This window comes from Nymphaea colorata, chromosome 6 (assembly GCF_008831285.2).
Source record: "Nymphaea colorata isolate Beijing-Zhang1983 chromosome 6, ASM883128v2, whole genome shotgun sequence".
NCBI lineage: Eukaryota > Viridiplantae > Streptophyta > Magnoliopsida > Nymphaeales > Nymphaeaceae > Nymphaea > Nymphaea colorata.
Genome location: NC_045143.1, coordinates 16,277,750 through 16,304,458, shown reverse-complemented (window position 1 = coordinate 16,304,458; position 26,709 = coordinate 16,277,750). Strand labels below are relative to the sequence as shown.

The 26,709-nt window shown below is 38.5% G+C and overlaps 2 protein-coding genes across 2 annotated transcripts; one reads left to right on the top strand and one right to left on the bottom strand.

Moving 5' to 3' along the window:
• Positions 1 to 8,885: 8,885 nt before the first annotated feature.
• On the top strand, positions 8,886 to 9,973 carry LOC116256676 (steroid 5-alpha-reductase DET2). Its single transcript, XM_031633085.2, has one exon. It carries the CDS (start codon positions 9,021 to 9,023, stop codon positions 9,819 to 9,821), a length of 801 nt encoding a protein of 266 aa, XP_031488945.1. The 5' UTR covers positions 8,886 to 9,020; the 3' UTR covers positions 9,822 to 9,973.
• A 2,909-nt stretch (positions 9,974 to 12,882) lies between these two features.
• LOC116256668 (acetyl-coenzyme A carboxylase carboxyl transferase subunit alpha, chloroplastic-like) lies at positions 12,883 to 24,247 on the bottom strand. Its single transcript, XM_031633076.2, has 11 exons — positions 23,750 to 24,247; positions 22,207 to 22,281; positions 21,974 to 22,081; positions 21,663 to 21,823; positions 21,174 to 21,288; positions 20,889 to 21,043; positions 19,379 to 19,430; positions 19,224 to 19,292; positions 15,848 to 15,925; positions 14,546 to 15,749; positions 12,883 to 13,166 (listed from the first exon to the last, which is right to left on the bottom strand). The coding sequence occupies exons 1-10, from the start codon at positions 24,086 to 24,088 to the stop codon at positions 14,547 to 14,549; spliced, it is 2,355 nt and encodes a 784-aa protein (XP_031488936.1). The 5' UTR covers positions 24,089 to 24,247; the 3' UTR covers positions 12,883 to 13,166; position 14,546.
• Positions 24,248 to 26,709: the final 2,462 nt, after the last annotated feature.

Genomic DNA, 26,709 nt, shown 5'->3' with positions numbered 1-26,709 from the left:
TGCACGAAAAACTGAACTGATGCATATGGGTGGCAATAATCAAAATACCTTTATAAAAAAATAAATAGATAAGAAATTTTTAAAAGGGTAAAAAAAAGATTGTCAAAAAGTTAAAAAAAAAAAAGAGTATAAGATGTCTTTTATAAAAATTTTCAAAAATTCCTCGCCCTGGTTTGGTGCATACTTGTGTGCACACCTCTGTGCATGCAAGTCAATTTCGGTAATTAGGTCTGCTCATGAAACGAGGTTACGTGCACAACCACACAGCTCTTAGTGCACAGCATAGGTTTTTTCGGACCACTTTCATCTCGCTCCTAGCTCTCTTTTAAGGGTACGTGTCATACACATGTACACAATACAACGGTACACATGTTAGTGCATATAACCGGCTAAGATTTGTTGATAAGCTGCTTGAGTTTCAAGCAAATCTTAAAATCCTAAGTCTCACCATTTTTGTTATTATAAATAATCCATCTCTTTCTTCTACTTGTGTGTTGATGCTGCAAGAAAAGCTGCATTGTTGGTGGTTCGTCCAAGATCCTGGGAGGTGCTAAAAGTTCCAACGATGTTATCAGAGTATAGTTGTTGAACTTGCTAAATCAAATACCAAATCAGTGAGTTAACTCGGCTTTCATAAAGCATCAACAGGCTTCGAATAAAATCTGAAACGGACTCTTACAAGGTTGCACTCTTTCACTGTCCTTATTTGATACTGTCGCTGAGGTTGAGGGTTTCTTTTTTTTTTTTTTTAGTTTTCTTTCTCCTTCAGTCCTCTTCTCTTGTTCCCCTTCGTCCTTTTTCTTTCACTGTTGATAGCTTTTTCTTGGTTTGACTTTGTTTAAACATACCCAGCTTGCCATTAACTTGAAGATATGCTTTTGCCTTGGTGGCAAGCTCCTTCATCCAATCGGCCAAATGCTTCCCAAAACCCATATGATTAAATCATAAAACCGACACTCCAAGTATGCAAAACAATAAACTACTTAACTAGTTGCAAGAGAAGTTAACTAAAGCTGCTTAATGCCCAAAAGTAACACGTTAGTTTGTTTGCTAACACTGAAATATAGACATCTAATGGAACAGGAAATCTAATAACTAAAATTTTCTCTTAGCAAACCTGAACCTCGTTATATGTGCCGTATTGGTATAATTAATGACTAAAATACCGTAGTATACACTAAAAAAGAGAACTTTTTGTAAAGATAAAATTGAAAATGAAAAAAAAAAAGGAAAAAGATTATGGAAGGCATTTCTTTTTAATAAATTACCAAAATATCATTCTCTCCTTTACTGCGGATGGTGCGCAACTGAAAAAACATGCAAGATTCCACGGATCGAAGCACGAAAGATAACTTTGGGAATAGATCACAAAACCAATATATGAGAAAACACAACCTGCCATAGCAAAATTTTAGCATGAAGAAAAGATGACCAGGAAATTAACTGAAGAAATTAACTCGAACAAACTGGAAACTAATAAAGCTATGATAATGAGGACCTTAGCAAAGCATTGATATGACAAACGTTGGAATCAGAACAAAACATAGATCAATGTCTTACCTGCTGGTGATGTTGGTGAAGAGTCCTCGGTAGTCGCATCAGAATCCACTCAAGGAAACATCTATTATTTAATGAAGAAAGGTCAAGACAGTTATATACATGGAATGAAAGAAAATAAAATTGAAGTTAAAAGTGTATGAAGGAAAACATGCCAAAATTATAAGTTACCATATTCATTAGTAATTGTTTGAATAGGTAGAACATTAATTCTTTGTGGAGCCACATGTATCCTCGCCCTAATTTATGATATCATCACCATCATCATCAGTATGAACATTTTATGGCTCGTTTTCCCAAAAAAAATTGTTGCCATCATCTTCAAAATTGTCTCCATTCACGATACTTTCTTCTATGTGCATTTCGTAGACATTCTATTGCCCGCACCGTCGTAGGGCACTTCTTCAATGGCGCGCTATGTTCTGTATCCATTGCCACAGTCGTGGAACCCAAAAAATGGTCCGTAGCCTTTTTTTGTTTTAGAGAGAGAGAGAGATTTCCGACATTAAATCATACCCATAGATATCTCATAGCACCGGAATCTCATATCCATGCTAAACAAACATGGCCTTAGGTTTGAGGTTTGAAACTAGATTGAGATATCACTACGAATCTCCCATCCACATCCATGGCAAGCAAACATGATCTTATGGTTGACGTTTGAAATCTGATTAAGGTTACTAGAAATGCTGATCATGAACTCGCAGCTCTTTTTTGGATTTTTATGCAATTACAGACGTTGTATGATACAATAGGCACTTTAATTATACAAATGTTGCATCATAGTTGACACTCATTTTAATGACTCTCGCAAGATCATGATGATCATGACACCAATACACTAATATATATATATATATATATATATATATATATATATATATATATATATATATATATATATATATATATATATATATATATATATATATTAGTGCGGTCCGTGCCTAACTCATACTAAGTTTGTGCCTGGGCAAACATGCCCACCTCCCTTTTTTCACTAATTTTATGGAATTCTACTTGAAAATGGAATTGGAATTGGAATTTTCGTTTCAATTCCATTCAATTCGAATTTTCACCTGTATTTGATAACTTAGAATCTTTATTCCAGAATTGAAAATTCTTTGTTTGATTGAAATAAAATTATAATTTTAGAACTGGGCGACCTTGGATTCAAATAAATGTGCTGCAGCCCTTCTAACTTGAAGCATAACTCCATTAACAATTTACAAATCATCAGATCATGACAGAATAAAGTAATTTACAGGGAATATAAAACCTGCATCACATCGGCACTTTAAATATCGAAACAAAAATCCTGATATTTTTAAAACCATGCCGATTTTCGTCGGGGCCGTGACGATTTTTCACAAAAGCTATATCCATACCCATTCTGGGCTTTTCCTTTCCGTTTGGGTGGTGAGGAACAGGAAGAAGAATACAATACAGAGAGCAAGCGAATTTCAATTGCTATGGCTTCTAGAATCCATCAAGCTTGCAGATGCGATCCCACGCAGGGATGGGCATTACCGAGAGGTGTGGCTGCTTCAGGAGTAGATGCCCTCTTCCTTGGCCCTATATCACAAGCCTTTGCATCTCCCCTGCAGCCTCCAGGTCCACTGTTCCTCCGTCATTGTCTTCACGGAGATGCCACTCCTTGATGCTTTGGTCACTCCGATGACCTCCATGGCCTTGCCGCCAGATTGATAAAAGAAGCAAAGGTCGGCTTTCCTCATATCCTTCATAAACACTTGGACCTGCTCGTTCCTTACACCGTCACATTCATAAACGCCACCGGAATTTTGATTCCGGAATTAATATCGGACCCCTTAGGGTCGACGGCCTCATGATCAGGGAAGGAACGAGGAATTTATGAACAGTCCTACAACCACTAAACTAGATTTTTGAAAATTTTTAACCGGGCCAACCACTCTCCCTTCTTCCCATCCGGCCCTGCTGTCATGTCGGAAAGTAATGAAACTTCAGCTATTACCAACGTGATCAGCTGAGAATAACACAAGTATATGCAAGAGATGACAATGTCTGACGCAAATGACACAAGGAGGAACTGGTGTCATGAACGGAGTGATAACAGAGAATGTTCAGAAACAGAGCAGAAGAAAACCAGAACAGGGCGGTAACAAGAATCAAGTCACTGGCTAGTCGCCTTAGAAACTCAGTTTGAACTTTGAGATTAGTTAAGATGTTTCCTAGATCCTTTATTTGGGATTGTCGCGTTTCTCATCCTTTTGTTCCCCTCCTGTCTGTCAGAGAAGACTTTAAATCTTGAGCCGAGAACTGTATTTGTGGGCTTCAAACTCCCGACTTCTTATTAGCATTTACAAGTCAATCCTACCAGGGGAAGCAGAAAGTCCGCTATCCAAGTTGGTCCTAGGATTTTATGTTTCGTATTAAAACTTGTATGGGTTCAAACTTGCAACCTTACTAACACTAATGTAGTTGCTTGCTCCCATAATAGGATTTCGACTTTAGAAAGCTCCCTTTCATTTGGGAAAGGCTTTCACCTGTTTTTATTACCTGCCTGGACTTACTTCTTTGTAAGCATTTCTATGGCAAGTTGTGGTGGATGTAATGGGTTAGGACCGTACAAGGTTGAGAAATGAATATTTGTGATGGGATGGTCATTTAAAGTAGAGATGTGCCACAGAACTCACTTTGGGGTACAATCACCAAATGGGAAAAAGAACATAGTTAGATGCAAAAATATAAGATTGTATAAACAAGCCTACACTGCTACTTCACAAAACTATCCTACTTAATGATGCCTGGATGAAACTAATGTTCCTGATGTAACTATTGTCATGCAGGTTTGACTCAAAAGTTTGAGATGCTTTCGCAAAGCAGGACAGATGATGCGACTTATTGATATTTTCCCTTGGGGTTACAGAGACCACAACCAATTTACACCAAGAGAAAATCACTAGACCTTGAAATTTTTTTGTCCTCAAACTTGAAGGTCACAAGTACAACACCCTTGCCAGGTAGGAGGTGCCTTTGACAACATATGATCTTTCCATATCAAAACCAAATGTATTAAGTTAGAATGAAAGATATTTCTAAAATATATAAATCATGGCCAATATGTCGATGCTCAAATCCAGATATCCACAACTAGCAGGACTCACTGTACAGTTACCCTTTTACCCTTCCCAGAAGAATGGACAGTTCTTAATCACAGAGGAGAAGCACCTGTACCTTGGTAAGGGAGAAAAATAGCTAGACAGGACTTACATTAAATCAAACTGCGATCGTGATCTGCATCCACATTGATGTGCCCATCCCAGAAAATCCATGCCTGCTATCACCACCTTCAGAATTCTCTTACTCATCTACCAAGGAAACACCTCGGCTCTTAATATTGACCATCTCTTGCATTAGCATTTCATATTTTTCTGCCAATTCAGAGCTAGACATTGCTTCTTCAACCCTCTGCTTGATTTCTTGATTTAACTCTTCAAGCTTACTCTTCACCTCTGGATTTGATGCTTTTCTGGCCATGGAAGCATCCAACTTCCGATTTTCAATCTTGCCCTTCAGATCAGATGAGTTAATAGTCTCTACAATCTCTTTGCTTATCTCCTCATTGAGTTCTCTTATTTGATCCTTCAATGCTGCATACCTTCGCTGTTCAACATAGTCCTCCACATGAGCTTCTTCCTTGGGTACGACATGTTCAATGTTTAGATTCATGGATTTCAATGCCTCTCACAAATTTGACACAATCTCCTCCCTCACATTAACAATCTTCGTAGATAGAATACAGAAAAAGGTCAGACAGAACCTTGCAAATCTGCAAAAAGAGTGAAACGTAGTAATGCGATCAATGGATTGCTTATAAGTTATGTGTCTCTAACGGCTTCAAGAAATGATGCAGGCTAGCATGCCTAGGAGTTGGAGGCTGGAAAATCAAACAGAAAATCGAAGATAATAATCTGAAAAAGCTATTAGTGGTGTCATGGGTCTCTCTGACTGGTTTCATGCCAATCAACTCCTATTATCAAGGAATCAAGTGACTATCAAACAAATCAGAGAAGAAGTTCAGGATGTTGAAATAGTAGTCTATGAAAATATGCACCCTTGAAGAAGCAGTAGTAAGAGAAGGGAAGACTATCTGATTAAACATGAGGCCACTTTGCACCAGATTAATCTTTTGACATATTGCCATGAGGCCCTCAGATCCAAGATGATGCATTGGTTGCATACTGCTGTAAAACACAGAAGACATGTTTGCATCATTCATGCCTTTCTGCAGTTAGTGGTCCTCCTGATATTGAAGTCCAACAACACATCCAGAGGGGACCATCTGTTCTACAATCACTTGGGAGTGGTTGACCACTAATCAAATCTTAATTCAATTCAGACATCTCAATTGAGCTTGTTTGAATATATCTCACAATTGCACTTGAATATCAGAACGTATATAGTCATCATATGGACATTAACAGAAGTCCACTGCTAGTATCCAATTATTAGAAAAGAACTTCCAATCGTGTATCAATATAGGCAGAATAACATATAGGTAACATTAACGTTATAAACAGGAGGCATTGCTTACTTACAACTGACGAACCTAGGTTGCCAAATGAGCACCCAGGCTTTCACCTAAGCTTCAAAGGCCTGGCTAGTTACCCTGGGCTTGCTGTTCCTCGGCAACTTGCCACATAAAAATATTCTAAGGTGCCAATCCATGTGCCTGATGCTTCTTTTTTTCTTCTGCCTTCTTCTTCCTTTTACATGTTTTTCTTCTTTATGCAGAACTATTCCATATATATATTATATATTAGAGAGAGAGAGAGAGTTAATCAGTCCTATATACTGCTTTCTGGAACGCCCACCATGTCAGCATAGCACATTCTTGCATCCATATCATAAAGGGCATGTTGGGCTCATTTTCCACACATATGAGGTATCTCCAAGACCACTTAGGTCAGGAACAAAAACCAGACCCACTCAAAGAGATTATCAAATTATTTTTTGTCCAATGTAACTTTATAGATTTGATGTTAAGACTTAAGAGTGATTTGATAGGAAACATATATTAAGTCAGTTATTTATCAAGATTTAATGTGTTTTTTCTAATCAACAAAAGATTAATGGCTCTTATAGCATCAATGCTTTGACAGTAAAAAAATCCATATTTTCATAAAAGTAAGGTAATTAAGTGGGCATCTAATTATATTCTTAAAGTGGCAGAGCTAGGAAGAAGGTTTGGCGAGCCTATTGATAATTTTTTTTTTAACCAAGAACAACCAAGAACCAAACCAAGAACCAAACCATCAATGGATATGCTCACCACCATTCCTATTTCCCAAGTACTAGCAAGGCAGCTCTACCAATAATAATATGGGTCTACACGCTCAACCATGGCAACACAACTCGGATTAGGCACCCAATTTCATAAAGGTGTCAACAATAAAAAGTGGAAAGAATCAGGCTGTGCCAAACCAATGATGAATTTATCTATCACTAACCAATCAGGCACAGGCATATATGTTCATCAGTGGTTCACTGCCAAGATCTTCCTGATGCATGGAAAGATGACCATTTACATGTAGCAATATTTACATCAAGGCTACATGCAACAATTGCGTGCACACACATACACAAGTATGACCAACCTCATAAGAAGCTGCTCCTCAAACAAATCAAGTTTCGGATCAGCTAGAACTGACCCAAAAAAGAGCATTAAGACCTTGATTTAGGTAGTCAACATCTACTGCTAAAGTACTGAAGGTGTCAAACAATCGAAATTTTTCTAAGATAACACATGTCAGTGAACACTGTTTTAGAATGACCCAAAGCTGCACTAGCCACTGGTGTGACGATGGAGTGACAACGTATATCAAAAAAATGAACGGTGACTCATGTTTGTAGGTGTCCCATGGACATTTAAGCTGAGCAGATGCCGACATCGGGTAGAGGAGAGGCGCCGGCATCCGCCTCTACCAGCGTGTGGCGCATGCTGGCGGTGCCTATCTACCAGCGTGAGATGGAAAACCACCATCAACCGATGGCAGATGGGAGAGAGGGGGCGTCCAGCCGGCAGGCCGCCGGCGAGGGGTTGGGCGGTGGCGATGGAGATGGTGGACAATCTCCATTTCCTCCTGTTTCCTGTGTGGGCATGGTGGTGCCCATCTACTACCAGCGTACGATGGAATGGAACGAGGCAGAGAGAGGGGGGCAGCCACCTGGCCAGGCCATGGTTATGGGCAGTGGGGGTGGACAATCTCCACTCCCTCCTCTTTTCCTCTTCTCTTTCCCTCCTCTTCTGCCTTTCCTGCCTCTGCCCACCGACGGGCCCCGGTGAGGGCCTGCGTAACTGCCGTCCAGAGTCATTCCGGTTGGTCCGAGAGACAAGCCAAACTCATGAGAATAATTAAGATAATGAAAAAAAAGGCGTCCCTTAAAAGCAAATGGTCCATTTTAGGATGTAGATTTCATAAACGGTGAAAAAGCTAGTCACCATTCAATTATAATATATACAAGCAAAGGAGCATTTACGACGGTCAATTGTTTGGCCACTGTTTTCAGCAATATAATATACATTTTGTGGGATGGCTTTGAATGACACAAAGTTTTTTAAAAAAAATCATTTAGTTATAGAAATAGTCAGCTGATTTCAATCATATTTTGTGAGACATGCTGCAGCTGGACCAATGTCCCTGCCCCATTCTAAAAAGGAAAAAAAAAAAACTCCTCATCCTTAAAATTAAAACATATTCTCGTTTATCGATAGTCAAGTGTCATGTTACTCGGGGCAGAATTAAGATTTTTTTTTTTACAAAAGTTAAAATTATAATTTCAAAATTTTAATAAGACCAAAAAAAAATTTCAACTTTTTTTATATAAGTTAACTATAATTTTTAAAATTTACATGTAAATTTTTGAATTTAAGAAGTTAAGTGTCAAGGCCGGCCCTTTAGCTACTCTGACAACAACTGGCACTGATACTAATCACCATGCGTCAACCATATAGTAAAGTCCATAATAAAAGCAAGAAAGAGAAGGACCCGTGTGCTCTAATTCAATGTCATCAAAATTGACCTGAATAGAATGAGGCTAACTTAATAGAACTTTAAGTTTTAGTTGGGACTCTGATTCTTAGTTAGATTCAATCGATTATCCAAACCTTCTTGCTGACTAACTCCATAAAGAACCAATTTTAACATGATGTACCCCTAATCAATTAGCTTTGTTACTGTTCATCACTATGTAAAAAAAAAAAAAAAAAAACAGGTTGGCCGGCTTGAACAATGACGTTTTATAGACTATAAGGTGCGTGTTGGACGGGATGACCATCATTAATATGATAAATAAAACGGCGGCATTGCTACAGAAACCCTGACGGCTAGGACGGCAAAGAGTCTGCTCCTCTTCTCTCCCCTGCTCCTCTCCTCCCCTGCTGAAGGGCCGTTGGTTCAGAGAGAGAGCGAGAGAGAAAGATGGCGTTGCTGCTAGAGTGGGGAGACGAGGCCTTCTACACGTATGCGCTGATCTCACTCTTCGTCTTCTGTCCCCTCACCTTCCTCCCTCTCCTCGTCCTCCGCTTCCATGCACCCTACGGCAAGCACACCCGCGGAGGATGGGGTCCCCTTCTTCCACCTTCCCTCGCTTGGTTCCTCATGGAGAGCCCCACCGTCTGGCTCACCCTCCTCCTCCTTCCTTTCGGCCGCCATCGCTCCGATCCCGTCGCTCTCGCTCTCCTCTCTTTCTACCTATTCCATTACATCCACCGCACCCTCATCTACCCGCTTGTCATCCGAAAAGCGCCTGCCTCCTCCTCCAGCCGCGGCGTGCCCTTCGCCGTCGCCTTCGCCGCCTTCGTCTTCAACCTCCTTAATGCCTACCTCCAGAGCCGATGGATAACCCACTTCGGTAACTACACGCCAGGATGGCTACGGACGCCGAAGTTTGCGGCGGGGGCGGCGGTCTTTGCCATCGGCATGGCGACGAATGTGTGGGCAGATAGGAGGCTGGTGGCGCTGAAGAGGGAGGCGGGGGGAGGGTACAAGGTTCCCAAAGGAGGACTCTTCGAGTTGGTCAGCTGCCCCAACTACACGGGGGAGATAATGGAGTGGCTGGGCTGGGCGATTATGACATGGTCGTTGGCGGGGCTGGCGTTCTTCCTCTACACAGCGGCGAACCTGGTGCCTAGGGCGGCCGGCCACCACCAGTGGTACCTGCAGAAGTTCCCCGAGGAGTATCCCAGGTCCAGGAAGAGGGTTATCCCCTTCATCTATTGAGCATGCCTTTTCTCTTTCTCTCAGCAAGTGCGTTTGTCTTCTTCTTCTTTCTTGTCTCAAATTTCTGGTCTGAAAAAACTTAGGGTTCAGTTATCCTTATATGAATGTCTGATCTGCTGTGGCTATTTGAAACGCTGGAGCTTTTCGTTGAACTCCCGATTTCTTGGTGTGAGGTCCCGACCGCACAGTCGGTGAGTCACTAGATTAAGGATCTCACGCGCCTGAGATATCGCATTTCTTCCATTTTCCCACTGCGAGACCTAAGATCTTATGATGCGGGACCTGCGGCCACGTTGACAATCAAGATGAATTTAATAGTCAAATATTGTTTACGCAATGATCTACATACTCTTTTAACTTTTAAGAGTTCCGGACAATGGCTGCTTGGGGTTAGCCCCCATCTTTTATTGCAACAAAATGAGTCTGTTATATACAGTCACATGCTTGCAAACATAGCACCGAGACCCAAGAGAACATTGTTGCACTAACACATCCGTAGGAAGACGGCCTGAGACATTTGAACAAGAAAACATGCATTAAGTTCATAATTTTTATTTTTTCAGCTTAAATGTGTCTTCTAACAACTAGAAAAATTAATATATCTTGTAACATTATGATTTTGATAGCACAAAAATCATTTTTTTATATAAAATGAAGCTCGAACTAAATAGGATTTCCATTGAACTAGTATTGATATTTATTTATAATATTTTCTAACAAAAATTTACCTAAGTCAAATGATCAAACAAGACCAGTGAAATACTTGTTAAAAAATATTTTCAACAAAATTCGATCATGGTAGCATGTTTGCAAATATTCAATTAGTATAAAATGTGTTCCTATTCAAGTTTTTTTATGAAAAAACATTAATATTTCTGTTATTAAATTCTTTTTACTATAAGAGCTGTTAATTTGTAATGCATATAAATATGTTTAAACTTGATAAAATACTGATTATTTCTATAAAGGAATTATTATAGAGATCATATCCGCAAGGTTCATTTGCATGGTTTTGTTTTTGTTTTTGTTTTTTCGGATGCGCCTCGATGTTCCGAGATCTGCGCACAAGATTTTGAACGCACAAGGGAATTCACTTTGCAATGGAGAAGAGATGTAGTTGCCTTACGCAGACGAGTGAAATTGGACCACCGTCTAGTTATCCATCGGAGAGTCACTGGTTCCTGCGCCATATCACGTGGACCTGACAGCAGCTTTTATTGGAAGGTGACGGAGACAATAAAGATGTCAATAAATCTAACAAGTCTGAGGTAGTTTTGATATCAAATTAAACCGTATAAAGAAAATGGATATAGAAAAATAGATTAATATTCGATTAAGAATTTGGATTGGATTCCCATATTTGGATTCAAGTAAATATTGGCCAGATTCAGATCAGACATAGTTTTAAATAAATATCATATATTGAACGTCTAAAATATGGTTTAGATTCAGTTTTAAAGTCAGATTTTTTTAGATGTTAATCTTGGATTTGTTTTAGATGTTAATTTAAAATCCAGATTCAGATTGTATTCGGATTATGAACTTGTATATGGTATAGATTCTGTTTTCCAAATTCCAATATGAATTTGAATCTGAATATCTAGATATCTGAAAAAATGGATATGGTAAAAAATATATTCAATCCAAATCTGATCTATTGACATCACAAGGACAAAAGGTTTGAATCCATTTTGCTGCCAGTGCTTGTAGTTATGTCCTTAACACTGAATTTGTCCTTGCCCACAGTTACGTACTACACAAATGTAGTTTCCATGCATTTCTGTCATTTTAGTAAACTCATCCCTTAAATTCCTTTTGCCTAATGGTATCACATTGCTTGGAATAAAAAAAAAAAATCGCCCGAGAATTAATTTTGTACACTTAATGAAATGCTGGCTGTCTGAATCCCAAAATCTCAAAATAAAGGATGAGTCCGTTCACATGTGGAGATTTAAGCACACAGATATACCCCTTCTTGCTAGGCGGAAGAACAGGGCTTATGATCTTCGTATTGGTAGTTCAAGCAATACCAAAATGCCCCGAGGGATGGAGGACGCCCTGATTTTCCCAGAAAATATGAACGAATTAAAACGTTTACATCACTGAGATATTAATAAAATATGCGAGTCCGAGCTCAATCATTTCGGCCACACACGAGCCAGATATTTTTTGAACAAGTCTTAAAGTAATTTTTTAGATTTCATAACATGATTTTGTTATGACGTTAACAACATTTTTATGTGGAAATATATAAAAACGTATAGTATTCAGAGAAACATATGAAGTGCATTTTCAAATACCTGTAGCATACACATATTGCATATTTAAGAATCGAAGCGAATCACGGCGAGATCAGTACTTTGTTGGTAGTAAGCTCATGCAGACGTACAAATAAGCAGGATACTCGACCTAGTTTAAGGTCAACGCCTAGATGAACCATCCCCAATAAAATCCGCAAGAATTAAGCAAGCCCCAGACTAACCCGAGCTCGATAATCAAAGTTTGCACAAAACAGTTCTTTGCTTCTTAAAGATATGTTTCAAATCTGTTAAGTTTACCACCAGTCGGTTCATTTTGCCTGCAAAGTTCGGTAAACGTCACCAGTTTCAAACATAAGTCGAGTACTCGGTGCTACAAAGTCAAGGGCATTGGGCGTAATCGAGGGTGGGGAAAAGGGGACGTCAAGTATTTTTACCAACCTGAGCTAGTCAAAGTATTTTTACCAACAGGATACCCCGATTGGATGGCATTAATTGCGTACAAAAGGAACGTGCCATACAGAATTGGCCCCGAACGCCGTAAGTCCCCTGCAGAGTGATCACGTGAACATTAATTCTGTGTGGTCGAAAAAGTTTGGCGCTATATTTCCGCAGACAACTTGCCGCAGACAATCAATGATACGAGTATAAGATCAAGTGGCATAAAAGCAGAATTCACGGTAATCGATTACAAGATCAAATGGCATAAAGGGAACAACTTGCGCCTTAAATTAGGATCCGGATACAAAATGGATGCACCAAGACTGTATAACGTTTGATGTGTAATTCCACGAGGGAAAAGCTTAAAAAAAAATTGTTAGCTTATTATTCCCTTTCGATGTTTCTGGAGCTCAGAGTTCATGAATATTTATGGAAGCTATACACAATTAAAAACTGCCAAGAAGCTAATTTTCAAAACTACAACGCACTCCCAAACAATATGAAGAAAAACCGGAACAGAACCGGGGAGAAAGGTTAATAGCTTAGCAGGGATAGCCTGTACCCACAAACTCATCCGGCGATAGCGATCGGGAAGTCCAGCAGAATGGTGTGACGAACTTGTGAATTGCATTTGCTCACCCTCGTCCTGTGTCAATACATAAAAGGATTAGAGAATGCATGTCACGGAGATCCGAGAAATGGAAGGAAAGGCTCCATTTCAACAAGGTCCCCTTGCTGCAGCCTCTTCAGTGAGGCACCAGGTATCAGGAAACATAAACATAGGCAGCCAAACGGATCAACCACATTACTAACTAAGCACAAGACTAAACACAAAACATAGGTTCAGTACAGTCCTAACCCATTACATCCACCACAAAGTGCCATAGAAATGCTTATAAAGAAGTAAGTCCAGGCAGGTAATTAAAGCCTTTCCCAAATGAAAAGGAGCTTTCTAAAGTCGAAATCTTATTATCAGAGCAAGCAACTACATTAGTGTTAGTACTTAGTAAAGTTGCAAGTTTGAATCCATACAAGTTTTAACATTAAACACAAAATCCTAGGACCAACTTGGATAGCGGACTTTCCGCTTCCCCTGGTAGGATCGACTTGTAAATGCTAATAAGAAGTCAGGAGTTTGAAGCCCACAAATACAGTCCTTGGCTCAAGATTTAAAATCTTCTCTGACAGACAGGAGGAGCACAAAAGGATGAGAAACGCGACAATCCCAAACAAAAGGATCTAGGAAACATCTTAACTAATCTCAAAATCCAAACTCCAAAGAACTGATGCATAGGGACCTAACTTTGCCAAAAAAACACACTATTCCATTAGTGAGAACTAGAAAAGGGTCGCTCCTTGAAGAAATGAATATTTGTGATGGGATGGTCGCTTAAAATAGATGTGCCACAGAACTCACTTTGAGGTACACTCATCAAATGGGAAAAAGAACATGGTTAGATGCAAAAATATAAGATTGTATAAACAAGGCTACATTGCTACTTCACAACACTATCCTATTTAATGATGCCTGGATGAAACTAATGTTCCCGATGTAACTATTGTCATGCAGGTTTGACTCAAAAGTTTGAGATGCTTTTGCAAAGTAGGACAGATGATGTGACTTATTGATATTTTCCTTTGGGGTTACATAGACCCCAACCAATTTATACCAAGAGAAAATCACAAAACCTTGAAATTTTTTTGTCCTCAAACTTGAAGGTCACAAGTACAACACCCTTGCCAGGTGGGAGGTGCTTTTGACAAGTGACAACATATGATCTTTCCACATCAAAACCAAATTTATTAAGTTAGAACGCAAGATATTTCTAAAATATATAAATCATGGCCAATATATCGATGCTCAAATCCAGATATCCAGAACTAGCAGGGCTCAAGGAAAACCAAAATAGCATGTCACTGTACTGTTGCCCTTTTACCCTTCCCAGAAGAATGGCCAGTTCTTTATCACAGAGGAGAAGCACCTGTACCTTAGTAGGGGAGAAAAATAGCTTAGACAGGACTTACATTAAATCAAACTGCGATTGTGATCTGCATCCATATTGATGATGCCCATCCCAGAAAATCCATGCTTGCTTTCACCACCTTCAGAATTCTCTTCCTCATCTACCAAGGAAACCCCTTGGCTCTTAATATTGACCATCTCTTGCATTAGCATTTCATATTTTTCTGCCAATTCAGAGCTAGACATTGCTTCTTCAACCCTCTGTTTGATTTCTTGCTTTAACTCTTCAAGCTTACTCTTCACCTCTGGGTTTGATGATTTTCCGGACATGGAAGCCTCCAACTTCAGATTTTCAATCTTGCCCTTCAAATCAGATGAGTTAATAGTCTCTACAATCTCTTTGCTTATCTCCTCATTGAGTTCTGTTATTTGATCCTTCAATGCTGCATACCTTTGCTGTTCAACATAGTCCTCCACATGAGCTACTTCCTTTGGTACCACATGTTCAATGTTTAGATTCATGGATTTCAATGCCTCTCCCAAATTTGACACAATCTCCTCCCTCACATTAACAATCTTTTCTTTCAGCCCCTCATCCAGGTCTTCTACATTAGTGACACCAGCACGTGAGATTTCTTCCCTCAACACCACAAGTTCCTCTTTTAATTTAGATTGATCCAAAGCACCCTGAAGTCCCTTATTTATTTCCTCTTTCAACGTCACAAGCCGACTATTCTTCTCTGACTGCTTCTTAGCATCTGTCAAATCTTTTAGCATCTGGAGCTTAGAATTCAAGATCGCCAGATTTGGTGCCTCTGCTAATCTCTGGCTAAATTCCTGTTTAACTTTATTAATCTTATCCTCAAGAACTGGATCCAGAGGCTGTTCAGATGAGGTCCTTGCTTTGGCGACCTCCTGACGTAGCATGTCAAGCCTTTCTTGCAACCCGACTGCAGTTACAGCCTCTGTATATTCCAGTTCAACCTCTTTTCGCAGTTTGTCAATCATCTCATTGAAGGCCACATCAGGGAGCTTGTCCGAGGACTCCTTCGATTTGAGAAGTTGCTCTTTCAATTTTTCAATCTCACCCTCAATTTCTGCACCTGTAAGGAGCTCTGCAGTTGCCCCTGTTGTCGGTTCATCTTTCTTCTTCATGTTGATTTTCTTTCTAGGGTCTAAAGATGTTGCTTCTTCAAAACCACCAATAGCACGGAATTTAAGCATGCGATGATTAAGTAATGCTTCTGTGTCCATTTCGGAAAGTTCCTGTACAAGTATGCATGGTAAAGGACAGATGATAAAGTCAACATACCATATAAGAAGGGGCAAAAAAGGAGAAGGGAACTGCTGTTTCCATTACTCACATTCATTGCATCGATGATTGCTACTTTTATTTGCTGTGAGGTCCAAGATGGGTCAACATGTGCCCCCCCTAAAGGTTCCTGTGAACAGAAAAAAAAAAAAACAGGCATTAGTAGACAGAATACAGAAAAAGGTCAGACAGAAGCTTGCAAATCCTAAAAAAGAGTGAAACACAGTAATGCCGTCAATGGATTGCTTATATGTTTCTAACGGCTACAAGAAATGATGCAGGCTAGCATGCCTAGGAGTTGAAGGCTGGAAAATCAAACAGAAAATCGAAGATAATAATCTGAAAAGCTATTAATGGTGTCATGGGTCTCTCTGACTGGTTTCATGCCAATCAACTCCTATTATCAAGGAATCAAGTGACTATCAAACAAATCAGAGAAGAAGTTCAAGATGTTGAAATAGTAGTCTATGAAAATATGCACCTTTGAAGAAGCAGGAGTAAGAGAAGGGATGACTATCTGATTAAACATGAGGCCACTTAGCACCAGATTAATCTTTTGACATATTGCCATGAGGCCCTCAGATCCAAGATGATGTATTGGTCGCATACTGCTGTAAAACCCAGAAGACCTGTTTGCATCATTCATGCCTTTCTGCAGTTAGTGGTCCTCCAGATACTGATGTCCAACAGGCAACAACACATCCAGAGGTGACCATTCGTTCAACAATCACATGGGAGTGGTTGACCACTAATCAAATCTTAATTCAATTCAGATATCTCAACTGAGCTTGTTTGAATATATCTCCCAATTGCACTTGAATATCAGAACGTATATAGTCATCATATGGACACTAACAGAAGTCCACTGCTAGTATCCAATTAATCTTAGAAAAAACTTCCAATCGTGTATCAATATAGGCAGAATAAAATATAGGTAACATTAACGTTATAAACAGGAGACATTGCTTATTTACAACTTACGAACCTAGGTTGCCAAATGAGCACCCAGGCTTTCACCTAAGGTTCAAAGGCTTGGCTAGTTGCCCTGGGCTTGCTGTTCCTAGGCAACTTGCCACATAAAAATATTCTAAGGTGCCAATCCATGTGCCTGATGCTTCTTTTTTCTTCTGCCGCCTTCTTCCTTTTACATGTTTTTCTTCTTCTGCCAACTGAAGCAAACTTCTTTCTGATTCCTCTTCTTTTATGCAGAACTATTCCATTCCATATATATATATATATATATATATATATATATATATATATATATATATATATGAGAGAGAGAGAGAGATAGAGAGAGAGAGAAATCATTCCTATATACTGCTTTGTGGTACGCCCACCATGTCAGCATAGCACATTCTTGCATCCATTTCATAAAGGGCATGTTGCGCTCATTTTCCAAACATATGAGGGATCTCCACGACCACTTAGGTCAGGAACAAAAACCAGACCCACTAAAAGAGATTATCAAATTATTATTTGTCCAATCTAACTTTATAGATTTGATGTTAAGAGTGATTTGATAGGAAATATATATTAAGTCAATTATTTATCAAGATTTAATGTGTTTTTTCTAATCAACAAAAGATTAATGGCTCTTATAGCATCAATGCTTTGACAGTAAACAAATCCATATTTTCATAAAAGTAATTTGCATTAAAGCATGTTGCATACTAATTAGTATTCATAAACCTAGTAGCAAGTTCATATTCTAGCAAGAATCTAAGTGCTCTGGTTTTTGTCTATGAGGTTTTAGTTTAGATTTTTAGGTTTCAGAAATTAGAAATAGAGATTTAACAAGGAAAATAGAAGATTTTAAAAGCATTAATGTTAAGTTGTGGACTTGTTTATGCTAATATAATCTTCAAAATATTAATTGTTCAACTTCATTAAATTTGAGCTTTCAAACTTTTGAGTTTTGATTACGTTTATCATAATGTCATGGAACATTTAATATGTTAATATGATCATGCATTTAAGTTTTCTTTTAGAAGTTGATAGTCATACAAAAATCAGAAGATTTTTGCAAGTTATGTAGCATTGCAAAGAATTAATGCCAAATTGTAAACTTATAAATTCTTATGCTACATACTCTTGAAAACTTTAATTTTTCAATTTCATTGAATTTGAGCTTTCAAACTTTTTATCATGTCTATCATCATGTTATGCATGTTTAGTGTGTTGGTATTGTCATGTATTTAATTTTTCTGTTACAAGTTGATAGTCTTACATTTTTCATTGAGAAATGCATCAAAATTTTCATTGTTTTTCGCATTTTGCTTTGCAGTTTATTGGTTTCTTTTCTTTCTCCAGGACTACTTAATGTGCCTAGTACTGCCTAGGCTCTAGATTCAAGTTACTGCCTAGGATGTACCTAGAACTCTAAACAACATAGCACACAAACCAAATAAAGAAAATTATTCTGAATGACAGAAGCCAAAACTGCTTTCAAATTGAATAGCTGTTTCAACTTTCAAGGGACCACATTTCAGGTATGGCCAATCAGAATACAAGGTTAGACAACTCTCTGAGCATTATTACTTTGTTTATATCTATCGCAAAAAAATCATGGCCATTGCTATGATTTTACTATAAGCCAGTATCAGCTATGGTAGAAAGTTTCAAATGTGTGCATGAAAAATTTGTTACATGGAACAAATAGGACAAGAATTACCAATTACCAAATATTACATGATCTTGTCTTAGAACATATTTATGAGTTAAAGTCACCTTTCACTGCATCTATTGCACTTTCACTGTCCAATAGTATCCCATAACAATAACTGAACCCACTACAGTGATAGACAGAGGCTAAGAGCTAAGCATAGTGAGAAGTCCAATCAAACATATAAGAGCACCATCTAAAAAAAGTTTCAGATTAGTGATACTTTTTCCTTGAGTTGAAAGATCAGTCACCAAAAATTTCATTTTCAAATCATACTAATTTATGGTAGATTTATTGGATAAGCCAGAATGCAGCCCATGGCATACCCTATAATCACTACCAAAGCCAAGCACAGTCAGATGTAATTTGTTCAATATGATTTGATACAACGCCCTACTAAGATGTAAGTTGTTCAATATCAGGGCAAGAATTTTTTTTCCCTTTTCGGTCAATGATATCAACAAGAAGAGGCAAGCAAGAAACTAAATTTCCATAATAAGCATATAGTCTTGGTACCAAAAACTTTGACTCTCTGGTACCAAGACACACACATATATGCACATTAATCTGCTTGGGAGGTGGAAACAAACAGCAAATTAATCATCCCACCAATGAAAATCTAGTTAAAAGCATTATAATTCATCAGATATCTCTGATAAGTGTACCACTTACAGTCTATGCGGTGATTTGGTTCAAAGCAATCAAATGAACTTGCACCACATGGCAATAGAAATTCCAAAGAAAGAACACGCATAAAAGTTACCGGAATAATGCCATCTGCAATTTTCAGCTTGCACAATTCTGAAGCAGTTATCCTCAGCTTCTCAGCAGCCTGGAAAATGTAACAGTACATTACAACTTTTGATTTAATAATAGGTGAAAGTGTAATTTCACAACTGATAGACAACTTTAACATACCTTTGGAGCAGCTTGAGCACTCTTCCACAGAATTGCTGCACAGGCTTCCGGACTGATAAAATGGAAAACCATGTCAGAAAAAACCAGATGCAAAGCAGCTAACTAAGAAAGAAAAGGTAACACAAGCATATGCACAAAGAGTGATATTGCTTTTTGTAATGTTGTGAAAAGGCGTGTGTATCGGTTGGGCCGACCTATACGCTGTATCGTAATGTAGCATAGCGTATTGTAAAATTTTAAAAATTAAAAAAACAGAAAAAAAAAACAGGAAAAATGTATTCCATATAAAAAACACATCCCAGATAAAGAATGTTCATGATTCATCATTCATAAGCTATACTATATTAATTATCAACAACACATCCAAAAACGAGAAATCATAGATTCAGAATAATATAATAAGTATCAATCACAAGTTTAAGATGTTTTAGATTATATCACAACTCCAAAACATTCATTATTGCCAAATGCCAAGTACCAAATATCATGATCATCACCAATCAATGATAATCATCATCATCTTTGCATTTATCCTCATTTTCTTTGTTAATTGTTTTAAATTTTAATTTTCAATGCCTTCAAATGGAATGTCTTCACCAACATATGATTGATTTTTTTATAAACTAGTAAAAAACTCCCCCTCCCACAGTTCTTAGAGATGTTTAGAAAGTGGAAGGGAGGAGATATTTTAGAAAGAAACACAAAAAACAAGGTTTTTTCCGTTTTGTCCCCAATCTCGTAAGATATGGGGGTGCATCGGCCTTATCGATATGGCACTCGATTCTCACAATACGGGCATACGCTTACGATACACAAGCGTATCATGTAATGTAGGCGTATCATATAGATTTGTCGAGCCTATACGATACGTATAGTAGGATATGGGCCTGCATCGTGCGATACGGATAACACTGGTTTTTTGAGATACATAACTTAAACCTTTCGACTGAACTGAAAGACGCTTTTAGGAATATGAGGTATTAAGGGCTTATTGTGGCAAACTTTTTATTCAGAAAGAAGTGCATAGCCATTTTGGGCCAAGTTTTCGACCAATTTCAGGTTGATGGTTCCGTAGATCATCACTCATTAAATGTTCTCACAAAACTATAACACCTAAAGAAGTTGAAATAAAATGCTGCAGCAAACCACTACCATATTTTTACCGTGAATAACCACAAAGCAACTACACCAATTGTATTGTGCATCACAGTTGATTTCCTTAAAAACAACAAGAAATCATATTACAATGTCACAAAACAACTAGCTCCTTTTCCAATTCAATGTTACCAGTATCAATTTTTAAGTTCTTATTTTCATGACTGTCGAGTAATAAAAAATTAATGTGCAACCTTGTCAACATGAATAAATCACAAGCAAATCTCAATGCTTCTGCTTTAAACATGTGCTTTTTCAGTTCATATTACTCCAACCAACAACAGGCTCACAGATAGAATCTTATAATAAATGGGAAAAAAACAGAAAATGTAATTACAGAAGATACTGCACAAACCTGGCAACATAGAAAACAGAATTTTCCATCATCAGCAACTTGTTTGCACAACCTATAGCAAGGGCACCACCAGAACCACCTTCCCCTATAACCACAGTAACAATTGGCACCTTTAGGCCAAACATTGTTCTTAGGTTATGTGCAATGGCTTCTCCCTGCATGAAAAGTGAAGATAGAAATAAAATTTTGCTGCATACTTAAGCAACACAATGAACACATCCTTTTCATATTCAAGAATTATGCTTCCATACTGGCCTCTGAAGAACATAGAATCAAGTTACATACCTGGCCAATTTCTTCTGATTTAAGATCTGCAAATGCTCCAGGTGTATCAATGAATGTAATGATAGGAAATCCATGGTGATCAGCATAGTACATCATGCGAAGAGCCTTACGATAACTGCATTGCAGTTAAATAATAATTCAAAGGAAAGCTTGAAAACTTTCAAGCCAACTGACCCATATTTGTTTTACAAAGCTGGTGCAAACTGCTTCAAAGTTAGGCATTGAGAAGTCATTCCTATACTATTTACCAGCTTCCATACTTTTAGTGACTGCAGAGCAGAAAAAACTAATGCCTGACATCTTGGAGGAACCCATCTTCTCACTAAAAAAAATACTCTCTATCTTAGAATATGGCTCATCCATACATGATCAGACTATAGTGACAAGGGCCTCTAGAAACATAAGCAACATCTTGTCCACATGATGGAATTTGCACATCAGAAACAAGTTTAACAAACTTTTACATGTGAGAAGGCCCGTAAATAATACCCATGTGGTGTTGGCATGGCAAAATTCCGATGAATGTTCTCTTTCGTGTTTCTTCCTTTCTGATGACCTATGAACATGTAGTTTTTGCCATCTATGCTTCCAAGACCCGTGACAATGGCAGGATCATCATAACCAGCACGGTCACCATGGAGTTCCACCCACTAATAAAATGTGAAAGAACATTACAGCTTCAAAATAAAAGAAATGAGTAATGACCTTAACAGTGAAAATCAATAATTCATGGTAATTTACTCCAAAATCCACACAAAATGGTCATGACTGAAGATTTTACATGTACGAAAATCACCAACCTTATCAGTAATATTTAGAACATGATCAAGAAAGGTTGGTCTATTAGGATGGCGAGCAATACTCAGTCGCTGAATAGGGGTGAGACGAGTATAAAGATCTTTTAGAGCCTGCAATGAAAATTCAACATGAATTTTTCTAGAAAACTCTAGTGACAAAATTCATTTCAATTTGCACTGAAGCATGTCAAATTCAATCGGTTAAACTATCTTGCGACATGTGAAAAGGAGTTCACCTGTTGGTACTTATTCTCCAACAGACTTATCTGATCAGTGAAGTCCAAGCCAGTCTCTTCAGCCATCTTCTTTACCTGTGGATTGTAAAAGCAAAAATCAAGTAAGCAAGTAGAAGCCTCAAAGCGACAAGACACAGGCCTAAAGGAGTTCCCATCTCTAGGTTATTCACAATTTCACACTAGCTTGGTAAGATACTGAGGCTAGAATTTCCAGAGTGAAGACTCCGTAGCTTCATCACATTATACCATTCCCTTGATGATTCCAACTAGAACTTAGGAAAGGAAAAGAATCGAGACAAGCAAGAAGGCCAGGAAAGCCAAAACAAAACAGCATAAACAAAAGAAAATGTTCACAACGTGCTTTTCATCAACCAACAGAAACATCTAGAGACAAAAGCATGACAGACATAACAGAGCAAATGCCCATTCTACTAACACATGCTCCTCACTGTATACCTCATTGAAGATTTATTTAGTATGGCAACTATTCATGATTTTTGTTCCACAAAAGTTCCTCTCCTTTTTTCTTTTTTTGACTTTTCCATTGTGGTCATACAACTGGGACAAAGCAATCCCCTCACTAAACTGCCACCCAAGATATCCAACCCTTGACTTACTTAAACTTGATGGTCTTAAGCGGATGCACTAAGACAAGTGGACGCAGTTCCTACCAACTTTATCTCGTATTCTTCAAATGATCGAAACAGATATTATCTTTGTCGGAAAGCTGTGATTGAGAAGCAAAAAATAATCATGTAAAGATAAAGCAGCATTGGCAAAACTCAAGCATTAATTTCAGCAACAACCAAGGCTAAATTTGCACGCATTTAGGCTGGTAAACAGACCTCGATGTTTAGAGTTCAACTTGTTTCGTGTTGTAAAGAGTTTGTTTCGAGTCATTCAGAAAGAGTAGCATTAACAACAGCTGTTGAGCACAGCTTAACTTGTATAAGCCCACTAACTAACAGATATATTTTGACTATAATTAAATTTTCTTCTAAAGAAGTTAGTTCATTAATATCGGGTTCAAATTTTACCACTTTCGGCATTGAGTGAACTATGAAGCAAATTCTTTTGGCATCATCTCTTTATCGGCTTGAACTTGGCTTAGCTCCTTGTCAAAATAAGCAATCCTGAACCTGACAAGCTCCGTTTCATGAACTTGTTCACCAGTCCAATACGCACTTAAGTGCAAAACAGAAATCAACGTTTTTAGGTGAAAAGCGAACGGAGAGTAAATTTCTCCACATTTTACAAAGGAATAAGCAAAAGTCCAAAAAGTAAAAAGGCAACCCTATCCGTGTTGACCGATCCCAACAATGTCATTGCTGACAAATGAAAATCCATATAAGCACTAAAAATGAGACGAAAATCAAAATGCAGACCAGAAAAGTCGGGCTAATCCTTTCAATTGCGGGCTAACGGAGCTGAAATTCACCACAGAGAACAAATAAGAAGAAGAAGACCCCTATTATCAGCAAATCCACCCGAGACAACAACCAGAACTTCCAAGTTTCTCCAGGAAAAGGGTCAAGAGACTCACATCGGTGATCTTCATCTCGAGATCCATCAGCGGCTTCTCGAACGGCAGGGGCACCGGCTTCGGCTTCTCAGCTAACGGCTTGAAATCGGAGAGGTAGGTCGTGAACCCGCGCTTGACGTCCGGATCGACGTCCTTTGGATCCGGCCAGGGATAGTCGTGCTTCTTCACCTTCCGCATCTTCTTCATGCAGAGAACGCCGAGCTCCAGCCGTCGCGGGCGGATCCAAAACGACGCGCGGCCTAAAGTTTTCAGGGGCATTCCATCAGTGAAAGAACTCCGCAGCAGATCCGACGCGGGACGGCCGGATGACGTCGCCGGAAAATGGGGCAAGGAAGACATCTCTCTCTCTCTCTCGCTTTCTTGGAGGGAGTGGTGAGGTGGAAGCTCTGGAGGGCTGCGGCTATATATCACTTCCTCGAGTAAGGGAAGGCTCCGAAGGAGGAGGCAATTGTGGGTTAGCTGAAATCAGCCGATCTGCTAAAAGTCCCCGTTCTTCGTTATTTCTTATGCGCTTCCCTTCATGATTTGCCACGCGCCCCTCCCTCTCTCTCCGTCCCTCCACCCCGGCAGCCAGAACTAAGATCCAAATATTACTGACTGATCCAAACCGATAATGCCGATGATGACTAGGACTAAGATCCAAATTTTATTGACTGGTCCAAGCTGATAATGCAATGGCTAGGGGAAGCATCCAAGTCAGGGCTAGGATATCCGAACCGAGAGGAAATCCGCAGTCCGAGGGAACAAGCTTCCTTTTACATTGATTTTTTACTATTCACTTTTTGTCTTAAATTTTTATATACGTAGGGAACGAATATTAAGTCCTGGATTTGGATCGTAGTTGAAGTAAGGCTTTGATTAATGCCGATGACATTTGATTTGATCCAAACGGGCGATGTTCGATCATGCAAAAGCCGAAAGGAAGGGTTTGTGTTCTTGTGCCAACGCACAGCAATGGAACACGTCCCTGTCGAACGTGTCTTGGTGTTATACCATTCGGGCCAAAAAGGGTTGAAGGGATGCTCCCCGTTCATGATAGGGTGTTTGCTGAGCTCTAAGTTCATAAAATGCTCACTCTTTTTTCTTTTTTTGGTACACATGAACGGTTACCAGATCAAGTTACACCAATCAGATCCTCCTCAATCAATCGATGCAAATGACCAAGTGGATTGGAAATAATGGTCACTTCAAAAGATCCTTGAAAAGCCCATGAGGCAAGAAAATCCGCACACATATTAGTTTCTCTGTATGTATGACATAAGACACACTTCCAATCACGTCTCAGTAATTCTTAGCACTGTTTCACTGTTTGAAATAAAGGATCACAAGGCTGGAGGTCTTTTAGAACCTTGTTCACAGCTAATAAAGAATATGATTCAACAATAACTTTACGAAAGCCACGTTCTCAGGCTAATTGCAAACCATGAAGAATAACAATAAGTTATGGCTTAGTTATATGACCATAACCCGCACGACAAGTGAAGCCAAATAACCATTCACCATTATCATTGCGAAATAAACCACCAGCCGCTAAGTCTCCTGAATTTGTTCTAGCAGCCGCATCAACATTTAACTTAACAAACCTCAAAGAATGTGACATCCATGCAATGAAGGTTTGAACTTTTCGTTGGGATAATCGAAGTTATGTCATATGGTTTCTAAACTCCTCAATAGAAGCAGCTATGCGAAATAAAACATTATTAGGCCAATAAAAACTTTCTTCAAATACAACTCGATTTCGCCACTGCCAAATATGCCAACAAGCGAAGCAAAAGAAAATAGACCAAAGAATCATATTGTTAACCAAAAAGCGATGCCTAGAAATATTATTCCTCAGCCAAACCTCCAAAGTAGTTGTATTAAACTCCAACAATTTAGCCCCATGAAGATAACCAACTCATATAACTTGAGAAGAACTACAATCTCGGAGGACATGCAAAGTATTTTCCTCAAGAGCACTACACCGATGACAAACTACAGTCAAAATATTTCGATGTACACAAGCAGATCTAGTAAGAAGACGATTATGAAATAATAACCAAATAAAGAACTTACCTTGAGGGAGAATATCTAGTTTCCACAATTTATACCAGATGCCATGTGTGTGAACACCAACAGTAAGCAATTTATAAGCAGAAGAAACAAAGAAGTTGCCATCAGTTGAAGCTTGCCAAAAATTTTTATCTTGCTCATTCTGTTGAAGCTGCACAAATGAAAGTTGCTCCTTAATATCAGTCGGCAAAAGCGCTAACAACTGATCATTCTAATTGTTATTACAAACATAGTCCTTAACATGTTTAGTGTGTTCCTCCTCAGACAAATTAACATTACAACGCTCAAGTAAGGACTCGTCCCCAAGCCATTTATCTTTTCAAAATAAGGTTATTGATCCATCACCTACAATTCGAGCACAACTTTGATGAACAAGAGATTTGGTTGAAACTATACTCCGTCACGTCTAAGAAGCATTATGCGGTATACGAGCTTGAAGAAAGGAACATTGTTTTAAATACTTGATCGCAAAACTCGAGCCCATAAACCTTCATCACCATCTTCTAATTTTCACCTAACTTGGCAAACAAAGCTTTGTTCATATTAGGCGACTTACGAATACCAAGCCCTCTTTTATCCCAATTAAGGAAAATGAACTCTCTTTTTCTTTCTGCCGTTGATCCCAAAAAAAATCTCTATTCAAGCCATCAATTTCTTTAATAACAAAAACTTGTAATTTAATAGTATGCATAGTATAAACTGCTCACTCTTTCACTTAAACATAAATAATGTGTTTGAGACTTCGTTTAGTGTGACTCGCAGACTTCGCCTTATGATTATTTAAATTAATGGTGCTTGTTATTGCGTAATACATTTAGCTGTCCAATATTTGATCAAATTGCAATCTTTGGAGGGAGCGTATTTTGAATAAACGCAAGTAATTAGGCTATTAGCTTGTACGATAAAAT

What these genes read in the sequence shown, in the direction of transcription:
- LOC116256668 (XM_031633076.2), bottom strand. Translation starts at nt 24,088, where the DNA reads ATGTCTTCCTTGCCCCATTTTCCGGCGACGTCATCCGGCCGTCCCGCG. An exon ending in AATCAGAAGAAATTGGCCAG is followed by an intron (nt 21,044 to 21,173) that starts GTATGTAACTTG and finishes CTTTTCATGCAG; the next exon opens with GGAGAAGCCATTGCACATAA. An exon ending in CAATCATCGATGCAATGAAT is followed by an intron (nt 15,750 to 15,847) that starts GTGAGTAATGGA and finishes ATACTTGTACAG; the next exon opens with GAACTTTCCGAAATGGACAC.
- LOC116256676 (XM_031633085.2), top strand. Translation starts at nt 9,021, where the DNA reads ATGGCGTTGCTGCTAGAGTGGGGAGACGAGGCCTTCTACACGTATGCG.